The sequence below is a fragment of the Opisthocomus hoazin genome, chromosome W, assembly GCF_030867145.1.
Source record: "Opisthocomus hoazin isolate bOpiHoa1 chromosome W, bOpiHoa1.hap1, whole genome shotgun sequence".
NCBI classification, from domain to species: domain Eukaryota; kingdom Metazoa; phylum Chordata; class Aves; order Opisthocomiformes; family Opisthocomidae; genus Opisthocomus; species Opisthocomus hoazin.
In genome coordinates, this window is record NC_134453.1 from 20,370,102 (window position 1) to 20,394,120 (window position 24,019).

Below are 24,019 nucleotides of genomic sequence, written 5' to 3' on the forward strand. Positions count from 1 at the left end.
ACCCTGGTCTGGTGGAAGATGTCCCTGCTGATGGCAGGGGGGTTGGAACCAGATGATCTTTAAGGTCCTTTCCAACCCAAACCATTCTATGATTCTATTCTATGACTATGATACCCCAATCCTACAAGGGAGAAATGCTGAAGCTCAGTGCTTTGGTGCACACGCTTTTTTTTTTTTTTCTTCTTTCTTCTCATTCTTCTGCACACGTGTCTTTCTTTTTTAGGTTTAACATCTGCATCTTCAGCAGAAAAGAGAAGACTTACTTCCCTCCTGCCAGACCGCAAAGCGATTCCCAGCATGAGATGGAAGATGTGCCACCTTACCCCACAGCTTAGAAGGTCAGGAGAGATTATGGGAAGGTTCAACTTGTTTACAAGGTATGAAATTAAAAGCGGACCTTGGGGTTTTGGGGATGCTGCCACACAATGCACAGCACGGGCACGCCTCATTGATAGGAGCTGGAAACCACCAAGGACTGCTAAATAAATACAATTCCTTATTGTAAGATCCAGATAGGTGGTGTAGGCAAAGAGCTGAAACCAGGAGGATTTTTGTACCAGCACAACTAAGAAGGATGAATGTTGGGGTTGATGTAGCTTGAGAGTTAGCATGACTAGGCCGCTTAAGCAAAACAGTTAGCATAACCGAAGAGGCTGCTGGAAAGGGCAGTTAAGAATAACAATTCAGAAAGTTCTGATAGCGCACATGGTGTGGGTTCGCAAAAACAAGATGTGTTCAAGGACGTGGAGGCAGTCTGTTGCTATTGGCGTTAGTGCATAGTTACCAATCATAAGGGAATGTGGGGCGTGTGAACAGCGTGTGATTTATGTCTGTAGCCTATCCGATGTAAGCGTAATCGTGTGTACAGATATGGTAAATGCATATAACTGCACAAGCGGGAGAATAAAGTATTCCAGCTGTGTATCTTAGCAATGCGTGTGAGAGTCGTTCCCGTCCTTTCACGGATGCTGAGACCCGGCAGATGAAGAAGGAGGCAGAAGTATTTAACAGATATTACTCAAACTTTCCCAAGGAAAAAAACCCCCAAACTATTATCTCAGGGCTGAGATCAAGCCCCACCAACCTCGAACATCAAAATTTCACTTTGAAGTCAGTACAGGTCACTAAAGGGAAAAGGCAATAAAAGGAATCGAAGGGCACAGGAAAATAACTTATGCTGATCAAAAAAACCTCCTCGGGCTTGAGCAGCAAGGAGGATGCTCGAGGACTTGGCCAGTAGCAGGAGACTTGGTCAACCCAGCAATTTCTTGGTCACCTACAGGAATTAGACAGAGGGAATAAGCCATAACACATGCCACAGCTTAAGCTTTGTATCTGTGGTTTAAAAAACAAGATTTGGATGCTTTACACAAAACTACAACCAACCGCAAAGCAAAGGGGCTGTTCCTACCCAAAATCACGAGGCGATGAATCCAAGAGCCAGCTGGATTTATCACAACCTCGCAATTAAAGGGAGGGCTCATGTGAGAAACCGGGGGTGAAATTCTGACTCTTGAGCAAGCCTCTGAAAAGCATCTCTCCAAGCAGTCAGCAACCGCCCAAAATATCTCCAACCTATTGTTTCAGAGCGATTACAGCAATATTATTTCAGCGGCAGTGAATGAAGAGCTGAAAAGGAGGAGTATAAGAAGAGCTTGGATCTTTTATGACTTAACCGTAAAACGGTTTATTTCGGTGGCCTAAAATTACTGAATACAAAATCTTTCCATTAATGGTAAATAAATTCACCCCCCCCATCACCCAACACCACCACAGTGACCGTGCGCTGAGTACACCCGGCTTCGTGTGAGAAATCCTGCCAGCCCCATGCGGTACCGGCCCCTGAGGGGATCAAATATCTTAAGATGTAAGGAGCTGGACTGTATCGATCTTTCTATAGGAGCCAAAGTCTGTTTGGGGGCACGCAGGTTGTATATTTGAGCCAAGATTGGACATGAAATTAATTGAGAAACTGCAGTTCAGGGAAAAAATTTCTTTTGCCCTGTTTACTGCAGCAGAAGAGATTTGCCTTTCAATTAGCTCCAAAACATGCAGGCTAGCATGGCTTGAAATTACCTGGAATATCCTCAAAAAGCAGAATGAGGGGAAAAAACCCTCTGTTTACGTAGTACACCTTTGTTGGGAGTAGGGGGAGTGGGCAAACAGAACTGCTGGTAGCCAAAGTCATTTATAGATTTGGTTTCCCTGAAATGACAGCAAGACAGCTAAAGGCACATTATAAAAAAAAAAAAAAGATATTTTCCATCCAAGTATGCCCACGATACATTTCAATTATGAATGTTTAATGTTTATAGAGTTTAGCAGCTGTGATTTTATACTGAATTGATACAAAGACGCTGCATCTGACAGTCAGCTCCAGCGACCAGAGGCAGCAGCCAAATGCCAAAAATACTTAAAATTTCATACATAACTACCATAAGAGTATTTTAGAGAGACTGCAATGACAACGTTATTCAGAGCGATGGCACAGTAAGAGACCACGGTTGTTGTACCTCTGACTGGAATCCATGAAAACCAGCAAGAAGAAAATTGTAGAGTTTTGACAAAATACAATTTAAAAACTTGTTTCAAAGAGTATTTTGTTATTGAGATCTGCACCAATTAATTCTCTACAGACTAATCTTTATGTAGCCAGTTTCTATAAAGACGACGAATGGTTTTATGTGGAGTCCTGGCTGGACGAGAGGGGACATAGTTTGGTGCGTTGAGCAACCCAGGTTCCGATCCGGAGGTGAGCCTTGGGAGCGGCGAACACGGAACCCTGTTGGGAAGGTAGAGCGACAAGCTTGGGACACTGGAGCAGGGGGAACGTCGCCGTTTCCTGCCGCGCTGTCACTTCCTGCCACGCTGTCGTTTCCTGCCACAGCGCTGCTTCCGCATCGAGCTGCAGCTCTGCACCAATCACAGCGAGTTGCAGTAGTTTTGCCTATATATGGTTAGGGGTCTAACCAATCAGATGCTGTAATTGCTTTGCTATATAAACCTTGTTTTGCTGACTAATAAAGGTTGAACGATCAATACTCATATTGGGGTGACATCGTTACAACGGATCCGTAACCCACGACAACATTTTTATAGTACAGAGATATCTTCCACGCTTCACCCATGGAAGCTGATGACAGATTTACTATCTACCCATCTAAGACAGTCCATTCATCACAGTCATTTATCTACATACTAACAAACGCATTTCTTAACTGCTGCGCAACGTTTCAAACCAAATGATACATTTTCAATTTACTTGAAATAGCTGCAGAGTGCAGCGTGCCATGGAAATGATAAAATAAAACCAAGCACACCCAAAGCAGGGAGCACAAGGCTTGGAATATATCATGTCTTGCATAGGCTTAAGAACACTAAAAACTATATTAAAACTTCTTTTTTTTTCTTAAAGGAACCAGGTATAGAAATTATCGAAGCCTTAAAGCATTCAGTTCCTCAACCTACAAAGTAACCGTGATGGAGCAGCATGAAATAACAGCAGAAGGTGGATTCACCCACAAACCTCTGACCCAAAGCCACATCACTCACAGAAGTTACTCTTGCAACAGTATGCTGGAAAATACTCAGATTTAAATACTATAGGATGAAAAAAAACCAACATTCTCCTGTTTCTGTATAAAACAGACAAAGAGAGAAAAAACATTTTGAAAATCCCCTCTTGCTCCAAAGGTAAATTGCTTACACCCAAGTGAAACAAAACTCAAAGATTAAGTACTCTATTATTCTTTTAAGTGGTTTAAATTTATAGCCTTCAGACAGGGTTTAACCCTACAGTGTCAACTCTCCTTTTTACATGATCCTTAATCAACCATTACAAACCAAATTCTCTCAAAATATAAAGAAATACAATGATGCTGTGATGAAAACTGAGACTGACCTCATGCACGTAAGAACTCAGAAGGAATTAAAACTTCTATCACATTTCCCACAAAATAAGATCACGTGGAAGCAGCTTTTGCCAAGCTGGCTTCTAAAGCCAATTCAAATACACAGATTATTCACAATCTTTCAGCGATGTTGCCCAATTCCTGGGTCTGGCTTTTCAAGATTAGAATTTTCTAACCAAGGAGGGTGAAGAATTACCAAAAACCCAAAGCGAGTCTCCTATTTCATGCAGACTTGTTGCTGTATACAAATATCTTCTAGAAACACTAAAATAAACAAAAACCTGTCCTCGAAGCAAGCATCCCAAATGCTGAACTAGAGAAGGTCATTCTGAAAGGCTGAAATAGCTATTTGGACCCGTTTTCCCCCCCCGGAGGAAGAACAAGAGCTGATAAGCTGCAGTGATGGAAGAGCTTTGTATTCTTAGTGTCCTGGGAAAAAAGACCTCATAGCCAGAAGCACGCAAGCAGAGCTGAAAGCATCGCTTTTGAGGTTTTTCAGGATGGAAGGGTCTTCGTACCAGTCTATTATTTGCCATAAATAGATCTTGGCTGGTCTCCAGGTGCTGCCATAGTATCTGCCCTCTGTTCCCCCTCCCCATTTACTAGTTATACATCGATTTTAGTGCTGTAGGGTCTCAATTGCAGAATTAAGTGAGCAGAGATGGAAAAATGGTACAAGTTTTTAGGAAGATTATGAATGGCGAGGAACAGGGTATCCCTGCAGCTATGCTAAGACCAGTAGCAAAACCCATGGACAACCTACAAGTCAGAGCTCCCGAAACCTCCCCCAAGACCCAGCCGCAGAGTCAGGAACACAACTACTTGCTTAGTGAGCATAAAACTGCCTTTTTGTGGCCTTTTCCATATGAAACCATGGCTGTTTCACTGCTGCAGGTCTTTCACTGCAAGAGGACAGACAGGGGGATTTGGCCCTGGAGCTACTTTAACCAAAAAGATAATGAAAGACCCAGCCCGTGGGCTAGTTTTTAATTTTCCCCTGTGGTTTAGCAATCCTGTAATTTAGGATCAACTTTTTATTAGTTACTTCCACAAAGGCCTTGAAGGCTTCAGAGATGGGAGCCAAAGGTGGTGCTGGGTCTTCTAACAGGCCCAGACCCCCAGCAGGAGGACCTCAATCTCCACCCACCTCTCTGCCACCCTCCCACGTTGGCAGAGGAGAGAAAGAAATTGCTTTCCATGCACCTTTGTTTTCTTTTTTTCCCTTTTTTCCTACTTAAGGAGTTGAGCTCAGCCAGCCAGGGAGACCCCCATCACCAGTTTTTCCCTGTCCATGGAGGTTAAACATGGGTGAGGTGCAGCAAAGCCACCTCATGCCAACGCCCAGAACTCACCATCAGTTGTCAGAGGCTCTTTGCAGCTTTGCAGAAGATTAGAGTAACTGGTGAGGCAGCATGCTCCTCCCCAAAAACCGAGACAGGGAGTTTCGCATGGCGTTCAGCATCACGCTTAGCCGACTCTTCAATGAGTGTATTTATAACCCCTTTGTTCCATACAAAAAGGCTGATGGCTATGCTGACATTAACACAAAGCTGCTCAGCACTAAAACACAATTGACGCATTTTTAGAATTATTTGCCCTTATCCTCTTCAGGGCTTATTTATAGTTTATGTTTTCTGATTTATTAGGGCCTAAAAACATCTTCTGAATTTTTTTTAGTGCAATCAGCAAGAGCCACACCACTCATAACCTTTCCTTTTTAAGATGCACGAGTTCAAAGCCCAGTATGCTTTGCATGGGCAGCGTGAAAGTCCGCAGCAATAATTTACAACCCTTATTTTCCTTCTCTGCAAGTCTAATAAAAAATCTTTTGGCTGAAATTACTATTGCAGCAGGTGTCTGAAGCCAGGAGAAAAAAAAAAAAAAAAAAAAGGAGAGCAAAGTGTACAGTGCAAGGAGCTTTGGTATGGGGAGCTTCAGGCAAGAAGTCCTCTAGAGCAACGCTTGCTTCCAGGCAAGCCGGATGCAGAGGACAGAGCCGTTATTTTGTCCACCTCCGTATGGGATCAAAGCTGGATTCATTGATCTGCCATGCACCAGCACTTTCAGAGACTTCATGACATCAAATTATTTCTCAAGACCAAACTGAAAGGACCAGCTGAAATGCTTGGACACAACACAAGGCACTCTCCGATAGCCTCGCTTTGCAGCTCATCGCTTGATAACGAATCTCAGATTTAAGGAAAGCAGGAGCCAATGGGAATTTTCAAAAATTAAAAAAAAAATCATAATAAAAAGGGTAAAATCTATCCTGGATGTAAACCAACCTAAATAAATCCTGTTTGTCCTGAAAACACTGGTGTTTTCTTCTCCCTCCCTCGCCCCAGCTAATGAACACGCTCAGTAACACACACCAGCAGCACAACGCCATGGCCAATTCCCAGCACAGTACCTGGACGGGAAGCCAGCTGCACTGATGCGGATGGTCTCCAGCACTCCGCAAGCTCTCAGCTGCTGCACCGCTCTCTTCGGATCAAATCTGCAATTATATTTAGGATAAATATTAACATGGCGAGAAGGAACCCACATCATCAGTTTAAAGCATCCAGGAGAAGATTTATGGTGGCATCCTTTGCAATCTCTCTAATTTTCCTTTGCAGTATCTCTAATTTTGAACCTGCTGATACACACAGCGCATGTTAGGGAACTCAGTCCTTTACACCCATCAGTACACAATGCTGCAAGAAAAATGTAGTATTGCCTGGAACAGCTTGATAGGGCCTTTTGGGGACAGGAATTAGCTTCTGATTTGTGGGAAAAAGCTCTGCTCCCACCATTAGTATAGGGGCTGAAGAAACCCATACATCCAGATAGCTTTTCTCCATAGCCATTCCCTTGCAAACCTCAGGATAACCACAAATAAGCACAAATCCCACGCCTTGCTTCGGGGAACAGGCTGCACAGAAGTCACAGATCTTCTCTCCCTGTCACAAGACATTGTGCTTTTCAAGGGCAACAGACCTCGCCAGGGCCCTGCTACCAATGCCAAGCGCTACTCTGGGGACAAGACGACCATCTGTTGCAATTAGTACCCACAGCCATAACCTACGCAGCTATGTAAAGCAACACAATTACAATGAAGGGAGGAACAGGCTACCTCATCACAAGCTGCCAGTATTATTCGTGCTGCTAGAAGGGCAACAACCTATTTCCAGAAAGAAATCCAACTCAACAGTAAAATAAATCTGATCTATTAAATTCCATAGCAAAACTGAGTAATTAATAGGTCCTATGGGTTTACAGGCCGCTAAGTTTACCAAGAACAGTGGTGCTCATGTTCCAAACAGAGTTTTGGTAGGTGTCACACGGAAATTCAAGGTATTTCTGCTCTCGGCTGTCTGCCCTCCTCTTTTTAGCTGGCATTACCCCTTACCACTGGCATCTCACTTCCATCAGCAATTTGTGCCAAAAAACTTCATATCAACTTTCAGATGAATACTCAGGCTTTGCTCTCTCCGGTTCCTGGCATGAACCCACTTTCACCTCTGCACAGAGTGAGTCCAGGCACCAGCATCCCCCATGGCTTCTCCCTCCTTCCACCTCGACACCGAATGCACAAAGACTTCCCAGATCTCCAGCTCAAGACACTGGGCCCTGGAAGAGGTCGCTGGATCAAGCTCGGACTCAGCAGATGCAGATGTCCATAGATGTAGATGTCCATAGCTGTGTTCGGTTTCCAGAACAAGGGTGAAGAACAAAAGCTTCTTGGGTACCTGCTCGTCCCTTCCTGAAAGCCCCAAGTATTTATGATCAAGAGTGCATGAATAATTCTGCTTGGCCTCAGCTGCGCAAAAACAGCATAAGAAATATTCCCCTGCTACTCCGTGCATTTTTAAATTCCCTGGACCTGTCAAGTCTACGGCACGTTATTCACTACAACACCACAAACACGATACAGGGTGGAAAATCAGTCTTGGCTGTCACTCGCTTCAAGGAAGAATCCACAAGGGTACAATTTCCATAACAATAAATAATAAACAGGACCGGTAGATGGACGGGGAAGCTTCAACCCTGGAAGATCCCAAGGCAATCTACATTGTACACGAGGGGAACTTTCTGCCACATGTCCGAGTCCTGCTCGGTGGGGGTGAAATACAGTAACCAGAAATGCAGCCATTTATCTGCATGGAAAGCCAGGACCCTCTCTAGCAACAACTCCAGCTATAGGCTGAGGCTGAAATAAAGAGCTTAAAAGTGGAACAATACATATTATTACAAACTCCTTTTTCTTGCTGTGGCAAGCAGAACCACCCAACAGGTTTGCCTTTGGACTGGAAACCCAAGTAAGAGATCACAAACCCTGCCTGAAACAGAATCCAGAAGTAAAACTGTCAAAGGTACAAGATGAAGACAGGCTTTCCCCTCACACCTCTCTCTTTGAAGTCTTCTCCACGAGGGATCAACCTCAGACGCAGTCATATGGAGCAAATATCACTGCATGGTGCCAACGCTTCCTCTAGGCTAGAAGTCCAATACCCCTCACCTTCCTAAGAAAAAACCTTACATTTGCACTGAGGTGTAAAGTAGGAATGGGAGTAACATGGGGTGCAAGAGACAGAATCACACAGAATCACAGAATGGTCGGGGTTGGAAGGGACCTCTGTGGGTCATCTAGTCCAACCCCCCCGCCGAAGCAGGGTCACCTACAGCAGGCTGCACAGGACCTTGTCCAGGCGGGTCTTGAATATCTCCAGAGAAGGAGACTCCACCACCTCCCTGGGCAGCCTGTTCCAGGGCTCCGTCACCCTCAGAGGGAAGAAGTTCTTCCTCATGTTCAGACGGAACTTCCTCTGCTTCAGTTTGTGCCCGTTACCCCTTGTCCTGTCGCTGGGCACCACTGAAAAGAGTCTGGCCCCATCCTCCTGACACCCACCCTGCAGATATTCATAAGCATTTATAAGGTCCCCTCTCAGCCTTCTCTTCTCCATGCTAAACAAGCCCAGCTCCCTCAGCCTCTCCTCGTAGGAGAGATGTTCCAGTCCCCTCACCATCCTTGTAGCCCTCCGCTGGACTCTCTCCAGTAGCTCTTCATCTTTCTTGAACTGGGGAGCCCAGAACTGGACACAGTACTCCAGATGAGGCCTCACTAGGGCAGTGCAAAGAGGAAGGAGAACCTCCCTCGTCCTGCTGGCCACACTCTTCTTGATGCACCCCAGGATCCCATTGGCTTTCTTGGCAGCCAGGGCACACTGCTGGCTCATGGTTAACCTGTCGTCCACCAGGACACCCAGGTCCCTCTCCACAGAGCTGCTCTCCAGCAGGTCTGCCCCAAGCCTGTACTGGTGCATGGGGTTGTTCCTCCCCAGGTGCAGGACCCTGCATTTGCCCTTGTTGAACCTCATCAGGTTCCTCTCTGCCCAACTCTCCAGCCTGTCCAGGTCACGCTGAATGGCAGCACAGCCTTCTGGTGTATCTACCACACCTCCCAGTTTGGTGTCATCAGCAAACTTGCTGAGGGTACATTCTAACTCTTCATCCAGGTCGTTGATGAAGAAGTTAAAGAAGACTGGGCCCAGTACTGACCCCTGGGGGACACCACTAGTCACCAGCCTCCAACTAGACTCAGCGCCGCTGATGACAACCCTCTGAGTTCTGCCATTCAGCCAGTTCTCAATCCACTTCACCGACCACTCATCCAGCCCACACTTCCTGAGCTTCCCTAGGAGGATATCATGGGAGACTGTGTCGAAAGCCTTGCTGAAGTCGAGGTAGACAACATCCATGGCTCTCCTCTCATCTACCCAGCCAGTCATGTCATCGTAGAAAGCTATCAGATTGGTCAGGCATGATTTCCCCTTGGTGGATCCATGCTGACTACTCCTGATAACCTTTTTTTCCTTCACTTGCTTGTTGATGACCTGAGTCCAACCTCCTATGCTCTCTAGTCCAACCTCCTATGTTCAAAAGCCGAGGCAGACCCATAGAGGGCTGAAAACTTCCAAAGATGGAGGCTGCACAGCCTCTCTGGGCAGCCAGCTCCACTGACAGACTGTCCTTATGGAGAAAAAAAAAAAAGTTTCTTTTTCTCCAGTCTGAACCTGTTTCTTCGATTTGTGGCCCCTGACTCCTGTCCACCTTTGCAAGATGTTGTCAGAGCCGACTCTGCTCTCCGAAGCAGCACCATGCTCACCAGGAGCACTCAGACAGCATTGGATCTGCTGGAGGGCAATGCCTCCCTGCTTACGGGTCACTGTTCTAACCCTGCTTTCTTAAATGTCACCACCCGCAGTTCAATACCAGGGCCTCTAGAAGACATCACAAGAAGGTCTATGAGGTCCCTGCACGCTAACGACCAAGCTTTTTTGGAGTTACAGGGATCCAAATCAGGTACAAACACATTATCTAAGAGGTCAAACAAGGCTAACAGCTCTTCGCTTGCAACATTCACAGCCTGCGTACCCCTCTGAACCACAGAGGAAGATCAAGACTGGCTTTTTCCTTCAGCTGTTCACTCATCTGGAAACCCGCCTGAAGTTGATACAAGTCATGTCTTTACTTTTTCCATGTTTATTTTGGAAGTGCCAAGACATTTTTATTCATTTTACAAGCGCACTAATCTCCACTTTCTCATTTCTTTCCCTGCTACTTTTCACTGTTTAGTACTATAACTATTTAAATCAAAGCATTTATAAGATGAAATCGCACAAAGACCCTATTATTGCAAAGCAAGGATGCCAAGTGTTAGCAGAGCATGTCTATGAATTACTAGGACCTGCATTAGTCTTCATTTCAGGGGCACAAAAACCACATAAAGAAACCAAAGAGAATCGACTACAGGGAGCCTTCCAGTTACAGCAACAGCATCGCAAGAGGGGCGATGTCTTTAGCACGAGGAAAAGTCCAAAGCACACTCTTTGGCTGTAATGCTGAACACATATGTTTATCCAAAAGCCCACTTACTTAAAGGGGAGCTTCTCGTCATTCGGCTTGATGCAACGCACGTAGTGCGGGGTGGTGGTGTTCAGAGTCTCCATGAGCAAATGCAGCGAGTTGCGGAACTGAAAGACACAATCACTCATTTTGAGGAGGGGTGAAGGTGCTGTACCGTGTTACCCAAGCTGACAGGCGCTGCAAGAAGCCACCTGCAGTGCCAGCCTCTGGATGTCACACAGCATGAACCTCCCCATCAGCCCAGCACACACAGGGGCAATTCAGAGAAGACACCAGTGGGTTGAGGTACAAGAGCAAAAAGCGTTTGCTCAGGACTTAACTCAGTTGGGTGTTGAAAAATCTCCAAGGGTTGAGACAGCGCAAGCTCTCTGGGCCCCTGTTGCACTGCTTGACTGCCCACACACGGAAGAAACCTGCTCTTTTTCTCAAGTTATATCAATTTATGAACACCATAGTACAATGGCATACATTTCAGTGAATCCCAGAGTGGTCTCCACCCTCCCTAGACCACATCTCAGCTCCTTCCACTCAAGACCACTCGAGTCTGCTCTTCCAGAGACACTGCTAGAAGGTGTCCAAAATGCAACAGCCAAACACTTCCCATCGTCACCACAGGCAAGGGGAAGGTCTCCTCACTTACCCCATCCCAACAGCCCTTTATTTATCTCTGCTTCAAACTGCAGAAATGAGATGTTAACTAAAAAAGTATTAGGATTTACCTGCCCTGTTCCTCTGCTGTTGACCGACACGCTCATATCATATGTTACCTGTCGCCCCACTGTTTTCTTGTGCTCCTTATTGGCAGCTTTGATTGCTAGTCTGGCAGAACGGACGCTGATTTTGGATGTTCCCTTTCCCACAGAAGTGGTGGGCGCAGCATCCTTCTCATCTCGGAATAAGTCTGCTACCATTTGATACTGAAACGAAAGACAATGCCTGAGCACCTCTGGCCTCTTTGCTGAATGAACCCACGCAAGTCGCATTACTCTGGTCATTTTTTACCCATCTGTCCTGGGTTTGGCCAGGACAGGGTTAATTTTCACCAGAATCCAGGAAGGGACACAGCCAGGCGGGCTGACCCCACCTGGCCAAACAGAGCAGGGTATTCCATACCATGTGCCGCCATGCTGGGTTCTGGTGGGGAGGGAGCGGGGCGGTAGGAACTCACTTGCGGCTCGGGAGTGGGGGCGCCGGTCCGGTTTGGGAGAGCGGCTCTGTGGGTTGTGCGGTTTGTGTTGTGTTTTCTCCTTCTCTGTATCGTTGTTGTTACTGTTCCTTTTGTTTGCTGTTCTGTTAAACTGCCCTTATCCCGACCCACCAGTTTCTGCCTGTTTCTTTCCATTCTCCTCCGCACCCTGGCAGGGGGAGGGGCGGCTGCATGACGCTTTTGTAGCCGGCTGCAGCCAAACCATACAATAAATTGGCGCCCAAGCATGGGGCGGGGATAAGGGCAGGGCTGAGCAGTGTGTATTGAAACAGATTTCTTAGATTTTATTAAATTTTGTTATACTCATTTACTGTGTTAGTTAAACAGTCGCCGGTAAAAAAGGTTTCTGTCTTTGATCAGGTGGCTGTGGTTTTTGAATCCTTATTTGCTGTATGTGTTCACTGCTGTGCTGTTCATCATCGCTGGGAAAAGGATCAGGATCATGATTTTACTCTACTGTACGATATCGACTTATGACATGATAACATCACTGTGCATGAAATTAGGCTTGTATTTGCATGCGGCACTGCGGTCATTTCCGTATCTCGGATCCTATGTCTTAGAATTTGTTAATAATCAAACCCAGTCTGTGGGGAAAACCAGAGGGGCTACCTTCCCCCACTCTTTCACCCCCCCTCCTTCCTTCAGGCTGGTCCTAACTGCTTTTGAGAATTTCGAGTACCCGTGGGATGCTCAGGCCAGCACTCTCCTTTTGTTCTGCCTCCTGAATGGGTTCTGGGTCTTGTTTAGGGTTAAACAAGTAGTTAAGAACATCCTGCAGAGACCTGCCCCAGGGCTGGATAGCTGTGAGTGGGTGGGTGTGTGGGACAGCATGGGCAGATGTCTAGAGCAGTGGGCACCTGCGGTGTGTTTTAAACTCACCCCGAACAAGTGCAGAATCCAGACAAACTAGTAAAATATCTGCAAAAAGTGTGCTGCCACCCTGGGAACTCCAGAGAGACACAAATCACAGCAATGTGCTGGGGTCTGGCCCACGCCTACCGAGCCCTGTTCAACCTGATTCAGTGCCCTAAAGGGGAAGGGGGGGGAAACAAAGCAGCAGGCACTGGGACTGGCGCTGCCCCCCCACCCAGCCCTGCAGCCCCTCCAGCCCAGCAGGCAGTCACAGCCCCCCCAACCGGCACCACAGCTGCAGGGTCTGCCTCGGTTTCCCCAGTGGGCACAGCAGCTGCTCCAGCCCCAGCTCCAGCTGCAGGCATCGCGGCTGAGCCCAATGACCAACCTGTGCCGGTAGCAGTCGCCCCTGTAAAACTAAAGACAGACGCAAAGAGAGCAGATTGCTCTGGGAGGGATGACAACGAGCCAGGGTCATCGCGGGAGATAGAGACAGAGATCATTCCCCGGTCCCTGTCCCTGGGCGAGCTGCGAGACATGCAGAAAGATTTCAGCCGCCACCCAGGCGAGCACATTGTCACCTGGCTGCTGCGGTGCTGGGATAACGGGGCCAGCAGCTTGGAGTTAGAGGGCAAGGAAGCCAAGCACCTGGGATCCCTGGCCAGGGATGGGGGCATTGACAAGGCCATTGAGAAAAAGGAACAAGTCCTCAGCCTCTGGAGGAGACTTCTGTCAGGCATGAGGGAGAGGTACCCCTTCAGTGAGAATTTTGTGTGCTATCCTTGGCAAGTGGACCAATATGGAAAGGGGTATTCAGTACTTGAGGGAATTAGCTGTGCGGGAGCTGGTTTACTATGACACAGACGATGAGCAGGTACCCACAGACCCAGACGAAGTCCCATGCACAGCATCTATGTGGAGGAAGTTAGTGCAGAGCGCACCATCCTCATATGCCAACTCACTGGCAGTTGTAAACTGGAAAGGTAAAGAGGCACCAACAGAGGATGAGGTGGCTGTCAGACTCCGGCAATATGAGGAAACCCTCTCTTCCTCCCTTGTCTCAGTCATGGAGATACTGGTCAAGCAACTCAAAGAGAGCATGTCCTACTCCCCACCTGTACGGGCCAGTGTCTCAGCTATTAGGGGCAAGCGTTTCTCTGCTCAGGAGAGAGAATACAGAGGCTACACACCACGGGGCACCCTGTGGTTCTACCTGCGTGACCACGGAGAGGACATGAGGAAGGGGGATGGAAAACCTACCTCAAGTCTAGAGGCACGAGTGCGTGAGTTGCGAGGTAAAACAATCACAAAAGGGGATTCTGTTAGGAAAAATGCCGCTCCAGTTTCCAGCAGCCAGCTCTCCAGATCAGGTAGACAGTTTGATCTTGATTCCGATCCTCTGGAGGGGACCTCCAAGTCATTCTTACAGCAAGTGAGCAGCAAATTCTCTGACGAGGATTAGAGGGGCCCTGCCTCCTGCCAGGTGGAGGAAAGGGACAACCATGTTTATTGGACCGTGTGGATTCAGTGGCCTGGCATGTCAGACCCACAAGAGTAGAAAGCTCTAGTGGACACTGGTGCACAGTGTACTTTAATGCCATCAGATTTCAAAGGGTCAGAGTCCATTTGCATTTCTGGAGTGACAGGGGGGTCCCAAGAGCTGAGTGTACTGGAGGCTGAAGTGAGCCTCACTGGGCAGGAGTGGCAGAAGCACCCCATTGTAACTGGCCCCGAGGCTCCGTGCATCCTTGGGATAGACTATCTTAGGAGAGGGTATTTCAAGCACCCAAGGGAGTATCGGTGGGCTTTTGGCATAGCTGCTGTGGAGACGGAAGAAATTAAACAGCTGTCCATTTTGCCTGGTCTCTCGGAGGATCCTTCTGTTGTGGGGTTGCTGAGGGTTGAAGAACAACAGGTGCCAATCGCAACCACAACGGTGCACCGGCGACAGTATCGTACCAACCGAGACTCCCTTCTCCCCATTCATCAGCTGATCCACCAGCTGGAGGGTCAAGGAGTGATCAGCAAAACTCACTCACCCTTTAATAGTCCCATATGGCCAGTGAGAAAATCTACTGGAGACTGGAGACTGACAACAGACTACCGTGGCCTGAATGAAGTCACACCACCGAGTGCTGCTGTGCCAGACATGCTAGAACTTCACTATCAGCTGGAGTCAAAGGCAGCCAAGTGGTACGCTACAATTGACATCGCTAATGCATTCTTCTCCATCCCTTTGGCAGCAGAGTGCAGGCCACAGTTTGCTTTCACCTGGAGGGGCACCCAGTACACCTGGAATCGACTGCCCCAGGGGTGGAAACACAGTCCCACCATTTGCCATGGACTAATCCAGACTGCACTGGAAAAGGGTGAAGCTCCAGAACATCTGCAGTACATCGACGACATCATTGTATGGGGTGACACAGTGGAGGAAGTTTTTGAGAAAGGGGAGAAAATAGTTCAGATCCTCCTGAAAGCCGGTTTCCCCATTAAGCGAAGTAAAGTCAAGGGACCTGCGCAAGAGATCCAGTTTTTGGGGATAAAATGGCAGGATGGGCGCCGTCAAATCCCAATGGATGTCATCAACAAAATAGCAGCTATGTCTCCACCAACCAGCAAAAAGGAAGCACAGGCCTTCCTGGGTGTTGTGGGTTTTTGGAGGATGCACATCCCAAATTACAGCCAGATTGTAAGTCCTCTGTACCACGTGACCCGGAAGAAGAATGATTTTGAATGGGGCCCTGAGCAACGACAGGCATTTGAACAGATTAAACGGGAGATAGTTCATGCCGTAGCCCTTGGTCCAGTCCGGTCAGGGCAAGATGTTAAAAACGTGCTCTACACCGCAGCCGGGGAGAATGGCCCAACCTGGAGTCTCTGGCAGAAGGCACCAGGGGAGACTCGAGGTTGACCCCTGGGGTTCTGGAGCCGGGGATACAAAGGATCCGAGGCCCGCTATACTCCCACTGAAAAAGAGATTCTGGCAGCATATGAAGGCGTTCGAGCTGCTTCAGAAGTGGTCGGCACTGAAGCACAGCTCCTCCTGGCACCACGATTGCCGGTCCTGGGCTGGATGTTCAAAGAGAGGGTCCCCTCTACGCATCATGCCACCGATGCTACGTGGAGTAAGTGGGTCGCGCTGATCACCCAGTGGGCCCGAATGGGAAACCCCAGTCGCCCAGGAATTCTGGAGGTAATCATGGACTGGCCAGAAGGCAAAGATTTTGAAGCATCGCCAGAGGAGGAGGTGACACATGCTGAAGAGGCCCCACTGTATAACCAGCTGCCAGAAGATAAGAAGCAGTATGCCCTGGTCACGGATGGGTCCTGTCGCATTGTGGGGAAGCAGCGGAGGTGGAAGGCTGCTGTATGGAGCCCTACACGACAAGTCGCGGAAACTGCCGAGGGAGAAGGTGAGTCCAGCCAGTTTGCAGAGGTGAAAGCCATCCAGCTGGCTTTAGACATTGCCAGTCGAGAGAAGTGGCCAGTGCTCTATCTTTACACCGACTCCTGGATGGTGGCCAATGCCTTGTGGGGGTGGCTGCAGCAATGGAAGAAGAACAACTGGCAGCGCAGAGGCAAACCCATCTGGGCTGCCCCATTGTGGCAAGATATTGCTGCCCGGCTAGAGCAGTTGGTTGTAAAAGTCCATCACATGGACGCCTACGTTGCTATGAGTCAGGCCACTGAAGAACATCAAAACAACCAGCAGGTGGATCAGGCTGCCAAGATTGAAGTGGCTCAGGTGGATCTGGACTGGCAACATAAGGGTGAACTCTTTATAGCTGGGTGGGCCCATGACACCTTGGGCCACCAAGGAAGAGACACAACATACAGATGGGCTCGTGACCGAGGGGTGGACTTGACCATGGACACCATCGCACAGGTTATCCATGAATGTGAAACATGCGCTGCAATGAAGCAAGCCAAGCGGGTAAAGCCTCAGTGGTGTGGAGGACGATGGCTAAAATATAAATATGGGGAGGCTTGGCAGATTGACTACATCACATTGCCACAAACCCGCCAAGGCAAGCGCTATGTGCTCACAATGGTGGAGGCCACCACCGGATGGCTGGAAACCTACCCTGTGCCCCATGCCACCGCCCGGAATACCATCCTGGGCCTGGATAAACAAGTCCTGTGGCGACATGGCACTCCCAAAAGAATTGAGTCAGACAACGGGACTCACTTTTGTAACAGCCACATAGTCACCTAGGCCAAAGAACACGGTATGGAGTGGGTGTATCACATCCCCTACCATGCACCAGCCTCGGGAAAGATCGAGCGGTACAATGGGCTGCTAAAAACCACTTTGAGAGCAATGGGGGGTGGGACTTTCAAAAACTGGGATACTCATTTAGCAAAGGCCACCTGGTTGGTGAACACCAGAGGATCCACCAACCGGGCTGGTCCTGCCCAGTCAAAACCTCAGCGCCCTGTAGAAGGGGATAAAGTCCCTGTAGTGCACATGCGGAACATGTTAGGGAAGACAGTCTGGGTTAGTCCTGCCTCGGGCAAAGGCAAGCCCGTCCGCGGGATTGCTTTTGCTCAAGGACCTGGGTGTACCTGGTGGGTAATGCGGAAGGATGGGGAAGTCCGATGTGTACCTCATGGGGATTTGATTTTGGGGGAGAATAGTCCATAAATAATTTGTATAAAGTTAATTGTTAAATCACCCTGTCACTGTCTGTTATCACTGTTATAATAGTTATATATTGTACCAGTAGTATCATAGTAAGAATCGTCCAGATTAAAGAAGGATGGACTTTGATTAAAACCTAGCAGAGCACAGCGATGATGGAACTGGACCTGGTTTTCAACAACTGGCACCCAGCAACTTCGAGATCGACATTTCTAACCTGCAGATTGTGGGCACGGGCCACACCAGATACATCAGCCATGAGCTCCAGATGCAGCAAGGGACCGCCCATCACCACACATCACCTCTCCTGCCACGGAAGACCATTACGACAGATGGAGCCCAAAGTCATGGATTAAATGAACTCAATGGACCCTTTAGAGTGATGATCCATAGACTAAGGGAATGATATCTGGAGACAGGAGAAGTGGTGGTGATCAACTGGACAATGGGGGACCTGGGCATGACGTAGATGGTATGGAATAAGGGGTGGATCATGTCCTGGGTTCGGCCAGGACAGGGTTAATTTTCACCAGACTCCAGGAAGGGGCACAGCCGGGGGGGTGGGGGCTGACCCCACCTGGCCAAACAGAGCAGGGTATTCCATACCATGTGCTGTCATGCTGGGTTCTGGTTGGGAGGGAGCTGGGCAGGGGGAACTCTCTCGCGGCTCAGGAGCGCACACACATTGGTCCAGTCCGGGAGAGCGGCTGTCTGGGTTGTGTGGTTTATGTTGGGTTTTCTCCTTCTCTGTATCATTGTTGCTCCTGTTCCCTTTGTTTGCTGTTCTGTTAAACTGCCCTTATCCCGACCCACCAGTTTCTGCCTGTTTCTTTCTATTCTCCTCCGCACCCCGGCGGGGGGAGTGGCGGCCGCGTGGCGCTTTTGTTGCCGGCTGCAGCCAAACCATAATACCATCTTAAACCAGGAAGGGAAAAAACAGGCAATAAAAAGAAACCGATGTGTGTTGCCTACATCAACCACGTCAGCAGGACCATTGGCCGTTCTGTTTTGTAGTTCATCAAACCTTGAAATGTGCACATTAAATCACACAAGCAAAAAAAAAAGAGGATGGCTAGCTGCAAGGCTGCAGCACTGATGTGTCGTCCAAGGTATAAAACCTCCCAAACGTGAAGTGACTTGTGTTCCCAGGCTTTGTTTCAAGGTACTCTTCTAGTCCTGACAGCAGCAAAGATGCTACTGGCACAGCGCATGCCCCAGGAACGAGGTCTCCACCCAAGGACAGGCAGCAGCTCACTCCCACCATGGCCCCAGAGGCACCCCTGCTTTTCCGAACAATTAAGAGACACCAGCATTTCCTCACTAATTACCTGCACTTCAGCATGAATGAGCGAGGAGACAGCAGAGCTGCCATTCTGCAGCCCTGAAAGCACCACATTTAGCTCCTCAAATCCCTGAAATGTGGAGTTACTGGTAAGCCAGCAATAACATCTCTGCTTCATAAATGGGAGAACAGGTGAGCTAGCAAATGCAGCTAATGCCTTTTTTTTTTTTTTTTAAGGGGCAGGATCTTCAAATCTGCTTTAGGCTGGGGAACTTGAATGCTAAGGAAGTCACAATAAGTCTGGTCTGTTTAGCAGGGCTGTTAAATTTTCATGTCTCTACTCTAGCTGTGCACCCACACAGCTTCCCACTACAGCGGCACTTCCATTCAAACAGTAAATTCAACTGAAGAAAAACCACTGTCACCAGATGGCATTTCACTTACCACCAAGCTGAGCCAGGCTCCAGCCCGGTGACACTGCCGAAACCCAGGAGATGCTGCCCCACCAGCACACCTCCAGCAACGCCTGCCCTCAAGCATCCGTGGGAGAGGGCACCAGCATCACGCTCCCCTTGTCCGCGGCACACCGAGCCCCACACCTCCATGCGATAACACCAACACAAGGCAGCCGTGCTCTGCACAGGGCTCTTCCCTCCATCCCAGGCTCCTCCGAAAGCTGAGCTTTGTTGCATTCCCATTAACATCCTGAGAAGAGCGCAGGGATTTACGGGTTGATAGACGTTAACGGATAGCCCCGTGGCGTAACGGGCTGCCTGGCACTCTGCCACCCCCCTGGGCTGAGACAGATATTTCCAGTCCCGGTCCTGCAGGCTGTTCGCTCAGCTTGCTAGCACAGAAGCCTAAATAACACCATGGAAAGGAAACTGTTTGCATTACGCTAGCAAATGGCTCACGGGCTCCAGGACAGTGCCTGCTAAGGATCTGCTTCATACTCACACAGCTTTTCTTTTTATCTCACTCAACTCCTACCAGAATAAAGGCTCACACCTTCTTTGCCTGACCCTCTACCCTAAAAAAAGGGCATCCTGACAGCTGTTGTGCTCTGCTGACATGAGGCTTGGGTGCTTTGACTCCTGCAAATGCAGGATGTTTGGGTGGCATGTGCTCGACGCTGGAAGACATCCAGCACAGGCTCTGCTTCACCACCTCGTGCTTGACAATGCAGTGAAACCCCCAGCTGCAATTTCAGGTTTCAAAATATCTTCTCAACGCATAGCTGAGAATGCCATCGACCCCTCTGTCCGCTTGCTATTCATTACAGGAGTGCTTGCTCCTGCACAAATGCTGAACAAGAACCTCAGAGGTGAACTTTCAGCTTGCTTAAAGCAAAACTGGGTGTAACTGGGACCATCTGTAGCAGCCCATGGATGCTGGGGGCTGAGCGAGAAGGACAGATCCCTCCTTCCCAACTGGCAGAGTCAAAACCACTGGTGTATAATTCATAATTAGGGGACTGGAATATAATATCCTAACAGCATGCCCATGTGCTTTTAATTAGTATTCAGATCTGTTCCCTTAACTCAAAGAACATCAACTCACAACTGTTTTAGCTGACCAGTGCTAACAAAACTAATTGGCTGCTTTAAAAAAAGTCTCTTTCACCATCTTGTTGACAGCAATAACTGCATTCTAATTAGCAGATGGCAATTCTGCCTTGGTGGGAGCACTTCATCAGCAATGCACTTGCTGACAGAGAGGTGTTTAAGTCCTTGCTGTGCTAAACTGACAGCGTTCCCCCTCGCCCTGTGTATCGCCTTAGTGGGAATACAAAGAGGAATGCAGTGAATACTGTAACACAGTGCTGATCCCGAGTACAGGACAAAGTCCTCACAGCACAGCCTTCTGCAGCAAAAATTTAAGTTTTAGTCAGATTAGCACAATTGAGCAACAGACTTGGCACCGCCACTGCTGCTGCTCTTGGTCCAGAGAAACCAGGTTGCTTTTTACAGCAAAAGAAAAAAATTTTCATTTGTTCATACCCATAGAGGGCACATGGCAGGTGAGAGGCAAAAAAAAGAAAAAAAATAATCAGGATAACTCAATCTGCCAGCCAACGGGATTAGCGAACGCATGAGAAGATCAGCACTTGGAGGCTTTGCAGGAGGAGGATGAGAATGGTCCCGCTGAGGGAAGCGCTGCTCTTCCTCCCGGGTCAGCACGACATCGTCACAGCCTGACAACAGCCACCGCTCCCATGGCACTACAGAAACAGCTCAAAGGCAGAAGTTGATCAAACTATCACCCAAAGATTCTCAGAGCCAACCGCACCTGCAAGTGTTTTAAGCTGGATCACAAACACAGATGTTGGGGTCACCTGGAGAGCCACCACTGTGAATTCACAAGGTCCTGATGCCTGATCCCAAGGAGCATTAGCTTAGTTTGCAGGCCAGGTAAGCCCAGATCTTTGGTCCTGAGGCATACACATTAATGGCTTCAGAAACTCCATGGTTTAGGCCAGGCAAACCAGTTGCAACGACCAGGGTTTGTTTCTTTGCTATTAAACCGAAGCCCAGCCTGTTCTGATATTCTATTACGATCCCTATATAGGAAAGGGAGAAGAGAACGCAATGCTGTTAATAAACCTATTTCAGCACTTTTTAATTTCTTTTTTTAAGGAATGAGTTGCAGGTGGCACCATCCCCACCGCTCTCCAACACACCAGCCCAGTGAGTTACAGCTCTCCTCTGCACCTACGGGAAGAAGTCAGTCAGAGCTCCCCATCAGACACCACCAGTTCTGCAGCACTACCTCCAACAGCAGCTTCAGCACGGGCTAAATAATTCATCACACTGCATCAATTATTCCTGCAGGTTACCTGGCATTTCTAATAAGCTCTAAACATGCCCTGGTTTTACCCTGGGAAAGCTGTGAGCTTCCTAAACACAGAGATCTTGATTTAGGCATTATTAAAGCCCAGCTTCACAGTTATTAGACTCGCAACTACCTCCATAAATGAGAATATCACACATCTCACCATCTTCGTATGGATGCCTTGCTGAGACGCAGGGCAAGCCACTGACAACGCTCAATTAATTTCCCATTCTAATTTCTTACTTTGCCAGGAACCAAGTCCTGCTTAAAATACTCCTAAAAATAATACTACTTCCTCCCTCTCTCCTCATCATGTTCCTTATTTAGGGTGGCATTTGGAAGGTCACATCCAGCCATAAACCCAATGGAGGGTAGCACAAAGAGGAGAAATCTGGATACGCAACACATCTCCTTGCAACATGCAGTGGGTAATCAAAATTTGCAATGCAAAAAAAAAAATAATGCATGTTAACAAGCTGGCCTGTTCTGGGGGAGGCTTTGAAATGGTTTGAAGAACAGCAGATATACTCCTTTGCTACACCACACACGAGGTCTGCTGGAAACAAAGGTGTCCCAGAGTCATACAGTCTGGATTTTGGCTGCTGGATGGCCTGTTGGACTTTGCAAGGCTGGATTTTCCTGCTACCTGCTTAATAAGAGAGCTGCCCCTGGAAGGGTTAAGGAAAAGTCTCAACTCATTAATTGACAATGAAAGACTCGGGGTTGCAGGGGCCATTTTTGCTTTGGTTTTAAACAACAAGAACTTGAAATGACCTAAAAGTCTGCATCATTGACACTTTTAACCCATTGCACCGGAGTGCAGATGGATGCTCATGGAGAAGAGCCAGTATAAAATCAGCTCAGTTCACACACACAAGTGTGAAGTCTCCACCTTGAAGCCCACTCACCAAGCACTCGTTTACTGCAGGCACGACCCATGCCGAAGCCTGCAGAGCCCCACAGCTACTGCTTTTCTGCTTCCAACAGCCCTACGAGTTCACAGCCCTCGGGACTAACAGAGACTTTAAACCCCAGGTGCCAAAAAGCTCTTTACCAGGAGACTTGGTATTCAAAATGAGTTGACACATCTCTGTTGGCACTGATGCAATAAGGTGCTGACAAATTGGTTTTGCAATACTCAGGAGAGGAAAGGTACATGGCACATATCCTGTAATACAGGAGCAAAAGGAAGCTTGATCATCAACATGGGTTAATTTTTCAATGTTACATATTGGCAGCAGTGTAAAATAGCTCTACAGCAGCTGAAATAGCTCAGAGTTCGTGTTAGATCTCCAGCATTGTATACTAACCCTATTTTTTGCATACTAGTTATTAAAGTCATTATAAGTCGCAGGGCCAAGTACGATGGCTACAGCTAAGGGGAACAGCCATTTTCATACAGAAGGGTGGTAGGGTCAGCAACACTACCCACAGCACTTGAACCACAGCACTTTTAATCCCAGGATCACCTATAGCTCCACGTGCTTTTGAGAACACCTGCGGTGCCAGGTGATGGGTGGGGAGCTCCAAGCAAGAGTTAGGCAGGATTCACACTGCCCCATAACTGGCTGTTCCCGATTTTGGCACTCGATGACAAAAAAAAAAAAAAAAAAAAAGGATCAACAGGTCCAAGAAGGATTTTTCTGATGCACCTCAACAGGACACCGACACCAGGGTGGAGGAGAACACAAGACCATGCACATCCACACCTGGGTGCAACCATAGCCCCCAGCAGCCTTGTCCCTCCTCTCCCTACTTATTCCCTCCTCCACACCCCATTTATTTCCTTTTTTTGCTGCTGTTCATGTAGCTGCCTCCAACCCCTTTCACATACATGACCTGCTGCAGCATGGCACAGCACAGTAACACAAGCACGAAGCTCACACTCCCCAACTCGCTGCTTTTACCTTGCTGGCTTTCAGGATGTTGATCTGTTCCTCGTACACGGTGTCCCTGTTCTTCTCCAGAAATCCCTCGCTCTGGTATTCCACCTAGCAAGAGACAAAGGAAGAAGCCCAGAAGGTAAAGCCTAACCACACAGGGACAAGGTGCTGTGTCCCACCACACTCCAACTGTTGGAGCTCACCTGAAAAACCTGAGAGGGAGAAAGAGGGGGACCAACTGGAATTTGAAGGCCACTTTTTTATCAAAGAAAGCTAATCTGAATGAAAGCAATATCCTTAACACAAACACAAATTGTTTTGTAATCATTAAGCTGCTCTGCGTGGGACCCAGCCGCACTTCCATGGAAACCAGGGGTAAAAATGCAAGGATCATCAGTCCCTCTACACACTCTTTTGTTCACTCCTGAAATCCTTGTAAGCTAATCAATAAACCTCGAAAGATCTCCTGACCATGTCTTCTGTAGGTCTCTTGTGTTG

The 24,019-nt window shown here is 48.1% G+C and overlaps 1 protein-coding gene across 2 annotated transcripts in view; it reads right to left on the reverse strand.

Moving 5' to 3' along the window:
* Positions 1-24,019, reverse strand: part of LOC104335612 (unconventional myosin-Vb) — a 177,919-nt gene that overhangs the window by 66,282 nt on the left and 87,618 nt on the right. For both annotated transcript variants that reach the window (XM_075446518.1, XM_075446517.1), the window contains exons 14-17: positions 23,546-23,629; positions 11,588-11,737; positions 10,830-10,927; positions 6,322-6,408 (exon numbers count right to left, since the gene is read on the reverse strand). In XM_075446518.1, coding sequence (XP_075302633.1) covers positions 6,322-6,408; positions 10,830-10,927; positions 11,588-11,737; positions 23,546-23,629 — 419 coding nt within the window. The remainder of the gene's footprint in view (positions 1-6,321; positions 6,409-10,829; positions 10,928-11,587; positions 11,738-23,545; positions 23,630-24,019) is intronic.